This window comes from Henckelia pumila, chromosome 4, assembly GCF_033568475.1.
Source record: "Henckelia pumila isolate YLH828 chromosome 4, ASM3356847v2, whole genome shotgun sequence".
NCBI lineage: Eukaryota > Viridiplantae > Streptophyta > Magnoliopsida > Lamiales > Gesneriaceae > Henckelia > Henckelia pumila.
The window spans coordinates 212,452,933-212,457,645 of NC_133123.1; the positions used below are offsets into that span (position 1 = coordinate 212,452,933).

Genomic DNA, 4,713 nt, shown 5'->3' on the forward strand with positions numbered 1-4,713 from the left:
ATTTACGTCCAAATTTAATGGGATTTATTTTTGGTATGGCCGGTGTAGGATTTAAAAAAAGGTTGAATATGAGTTACTCTCATGTCTTAAACCGGACATAGGGTCCGGAGCCCAAGGAATATGGTTCTAATAGGCTTGGATTGGATATAAATGGTGCTGACCAGGCCCATATTTTGGGAGAGTCAAACATATATAAACAAATGGAATAATCCAAATAAATTGGGCTGGATCTTTACTTTTGATATAGCACACTAAAACCTTGAAAGGCCTATTAAAAATCTAACAAAAGAGTCCAGTAAAGGCCCATAAAGGTTCATCTACCGCTCCAAATATTTCCGAATTTCAGAAAAATGAAGAGAAAAATGGGGGACAGAAGAAAACCTGCGCATGATTCCAACAAGAAAACGAAGATTGAGTGGCCAACCATCAAACCTAAGTCTGATCTTCAAATAACTCGCCTCAAAGATGACGATCTGATTACTGTACGGTACCATCGATACAAATTCCAGCGATTAACATTCATTTTTTCAATTTTCTGCGGAAAGAATTATACTTTCTTGATTGACCAAGATTATTGTTGCTTTTTTGGAATTTGTTTGAATCTGTGTTGTTTAATTTTATGATTCTTCTGTCACGCTTTGTTAAATCTAGGGATTTGAAGGGTGTCCATGATTTTCAAGCTCTGTTAAGATCTTTAGTTATTTTCTCAGTCCTAGTGTTGGATCGTACATGGGATCGATGTTTTGCTGCTGCAGCATCCAGCATGTAAAATTGAGCTGTTTTGTGATGTGTAACGTACGACAGAGGGAGTTGAATTTAGGTAAATATCCTCGAGTAAAAGATTCTCAATGTAGAAGTGATTTCCAGATGGAGCTGGAAATTAGTGCAATGTTGTGATTTCTCATAATTATTCCCCTGTCCGAGGGACGAACCGGTATTTTTATCTATTGGTGCTAGTCATTTAGGCTGAACCGCTGAAGCAAGATTTTTTCGAAAATTACATATGATATTCTTTTGCTTACATTTTATAAATAATCCTGGCAACAAGTCTCCAATTGCTATGCATGCAAATTGAAATGACATGATTTTTGGGTCTTAATTTTAGTCGGGGTAGATTGAATGGAGCTTTATTTTTATCATAAGAACTTCATGCACAATGGGATCATTCCGCACTTTGGGTATCATATCCATGACTAATGTTCTGGATTCCTTCTACTTTTTAGTATTGATTTGTCATTCGTTTGTGTAACAAATGTGGTACAGGTTATGTTTAATTTTCACATGGCATTTTTTAACTTGAGTTTATTTTGAATAGCATGTTTTATGATATCCTACCATCGTTCTTCAACCTGTCAGACGATATTGTAACATTCCTTACCCAGTTTTGGTTTATGTTATTCAGATTCAAAACTATTTTACATCTGCTGAATCAAAAGCGATTATAAAGGTTGCTGAATCAATTGGTTTTGCTCACCAAGGCAGTCTTGGTCCAGCCAAAGGTGAAGCTTACAGAGACAATGATCGTATATCTTTCAGTGATCCCATTCTTGCTGAAGCAATATGGCAGTCTGGACTTCAGCAATTTTTGTCAGACTTTAGGATTCAGGGAAAAGTTGCAGTTGGGTTGAATCCTAACATCAGACTTTACAGGTTTGTATCTTTTTATGTCTACTAACTAATTTCCATTAATGATATAAGTATGACTTAATGATAATCTGCACCCACGACAGACCAGAATGATTGAATACTCTACCTTATATTACGGTGCTGAACCAAACTCACATTCCATGTTATCATAATTTTGAGATGAAGGATGAAAATGGGTGCATTTAAGAAAGTTTAGGGACAAATTTTGCTGACCAAATAGAAGAAAGACCATTTTGGAAAAAGTGGTTGACAAAAAGGATGAAAATGGATATTAACTCTTGAGGAGGGGATATTTCAGCAGGATTGAACCCTCGAACCTCCCATCCATAAAGCTATTTTGATTCAATTATGATAAATGGATCTTGGCAACTTGTGTATCTGATGGCCTATGCTTTGATGTGATTTTCCCAAGAACTTAATCATGCATGATGATATATGAAACGTTTAATCATGAATTTAGTTCCTTCATGGAAAGATCCAAATATCATTCTCCACTAACATGTACCATTTTGCTCGTTAGTTGTTACTAACCAATAGGAAATGTAATAGGTACACTGTTGGTCAACGATTTGGACAACATATTGATGAAAGCGTTTATCTCGGAGAAGGGAGGCGTACGTACTATACTTTGTTAATCTATCTAAGTGGTGCTCCTGGTGGAACTAAAGCCAAGTCAAAGAATGATGAAAATGGTGCTCCTAGTAAATTAAAAGCCAGGGCGAAGAACAATGAACTACTTCAAGATTCTTCTGATGTATTGGTTGGAGGAGAAACTGTTTTCTATGGTCCAAGAAATGCTTTGGTCGCTGAGGTACTTTCTTTTTCAATATTTTGATATATCATGCAACAATGTGTCCATGGCCGTCCTGGTAGCTCAAAGTGGCATATTTTGTTTCCCCATGCCAAGGTTATGGATTCAGCCATGTCTGATGTGTCACATGTGAAGAGAGGGAAGAAAGAAAAACAAACAATTTTACGGGCCAAGGACTGATTAATTTTCATATTTAGAATATTACCAGCAAGCAATTTTACAAGCTAAGGACCGATTCATTTTCATGTTTAGAATATGACCTTAGATTTGGGGGAATATTATGAAACTTTAAAAGTGTCAATTTTATATAGTGCATCCTATTCTAGATTCACTGACTCTTACATGGCGATTGATGTGACTTTGAGTCGACAGCATGAGCTTAGGAAGTAGAATTTGGTGTATTCACCTGTAATATCTTGCTCTGTTTCTTCTTGAATCCCTTGGCCTAATAAATAAAACAATGCAGGTGCCTCCCGCAGAAGGAATGGCTCTACTTCACGTTCATGGCAGCAAGTGCATGCTGCACGAAGCTCGGAGTGTCAGTAAAGGTGTAAAGTATGTCTTACGGTCTGATGTAGTATTTACTTGAGGATTCTTGAGCATCAATTCATGATAATCATCAACTCTGTGTTCTTTGTGCATCAATGCTTCATTCTGCTGATGATGTATCTCTATTGCTCATAAACTGTTCTGAAATGCATCGGTTTCGAAATTCCCTTTGAAACATAATTACCTGCCAATCATTGTTCAAACTTCAAACACAAGTTACCAAGTTTTCAGAATTTAACTTGTACATGAATAATTTAGATGAAATGCCTAAATTATTTTTTTTTATTTTTCTTTAAAAAAAAGGGTGCCTCTGCCATCTCCCTTGTTTTCTACAGTTCTAACTGTCATTTCTTGTTGTTCTCAGCCATCCATAGATTCACCGGCCTTCCCATTGAATGACCAAAAAAATCTGCCTCCAGTGCAACCCACCTGTAATAATCATTATCGAAAACTGATGTCGAGTCCATAATTAATTTGTGTATTATAAATTGATAGTGATACCCTTTTATTGGTTCATTTGATTTTTTGTAAATTCATTAATAGTCTCATTTCGTAAATGTTAAATACACTAAAAATTATGGTTAAATTTATCTATATCTTTAAATATAAAATAATATACACAAAAAATGAAAAATATTATTCATTAATAAATGAATTTTTATTTCTGAATTTATGATCTATTTCCAGTTATCTAAAAATTTAATTCTTATGTCTTTATATTTTATTCCATAAATTCTTATTTTTTTTTATTGTTATAAATTTAAAATATTAAATTATATTTGATATCAAGAGACCTGCCTAATTTGAAAGGTGTTTTAAAAGAAAATATAATTTATAAATTTATTGTTAATATATTTGTATGGTATTATTCTTCGGACAAAAAACAAAATACACATGAATTAATTTTAGTATTTAATTTTTATTTACATAAAATGAATATATGAAATAATATCCTTATGTTATAGAAATTATGTTACATCATTTCAAGATATATCATATTTTTCGTAAAAAAATGTAATATAAAAATATGGCATGAAAACGTTACTTTTGAAACCTTCTATGCGGATGTTTTATGCGAGGATGTGGCGGGCATCGTGCGGAGACCTTCTACGCGATGAAACCCAACACGATTTTTTTTTAAAAAAAGAAATTTTTAATCAAAGTTTGATGACCTTTTTTATTTTTTAAAAAATAAATGGGATAAAGAATATATAAGGGCTAAGATGATGTGGTTGTTGTATATCAATGGTTAGATCAATCATACAGAATTTTTTTTAAAAATTTTTTATTAAAAATTGAAATTTATTTTGATTATTTTGTAAAAAATTCTGAAAAGTACAAACACCCATATTTTCAAGCATTCTTCTATAAATTGGTTTGAATGCACCTCAACAAATTCACATTTTCTTCCACTTGAATTCCAAATACCAAATATTCTTCAACTTCCTTTCATTTTCAATCCAATTTCGAAAAATAGATTCATGGAAAAATATTGATATCAACACTCATTCACTAAATATTTCTCAATTCACCAACGAGCAAATATTGAGTTTTATGTTCAACCAAACCCAATTCTCCTAAAATTCCATTGAAGTCTCGCCTACTACTTTTGAAACCACGTCTACTAAATGTAGAAGGAAAGTGAAGAAGATCGTTGTTGGCGATGAGGGTGATGACATCAAAAGAAAACCTTGGACGAATGTCGA

General features: G+C 33.3%; 1 protein-coding gene across 2 annotated transcripts; it reads left to right on the forward strand.

The window, feature by feature from the left end:
- Positions 1 to 354: 354 nt before the first annotated feature.
- On the forward strand, positions 355 to 3,516 carry LOC140866627 (uncharacterized). 2 transcript variants are annotated; one of them, XM_073271657.1, is made up of 5 exons: positions 355 to 482; positions 1,403 to 1,650; positions 2,197 to 2,458; positions 2,925 to 3,013; positions 3,372 to 3,516. In XM_073271657.1, the coding sequence occupies exons 1-5, from the start codon at positions 363 to 365 to the stop codon at positions 3,379 to 3,381; spliced, it is 729 nt and encodes a 242-aa protein (XP_073127758.1). In that variant the 5' UTR covers positions 355 to 362; the 3' UTR covers positions 3,382 to 3,516. The 2 variants fall into 2 exon arrangements, with proteins under 2 accessions (XP_073127758.1, XP_073127757.1); XM_073271656.1 differs by lacking the exon at positions 3,372 to 3,516 and having other exon boundaries at positions 2,925 to 3,311.
- Positions 3,517 to 4,713: the final 1,197 nt, after the last annotated feature.

Excerpts from the sequence above, each read along its gene's own strand:
- LOC140866627 (XM_073271656.1), top strand. The coding sequence starts at position 363 with ATGGGGGACAGAAGAAAACCTGCGCATGATTCCAACAAGAAAACGAAG. Across the intron at positions 1,651-2,196 it reads CCTAACATCAGACTTTACAG|GTACACTGTTGGTCAACGAT; the intron begins GTTTGTATCTTT and ends GAAATGTAATAG. Across the intron at positions 2,459-2,924 it reads GAAATGCTTTGGTCGCTGAG|GTGCCTCCCGCAGAAGGAAT; the intron begins GTACTTTCTTTT and ends AAAACAATGCAG.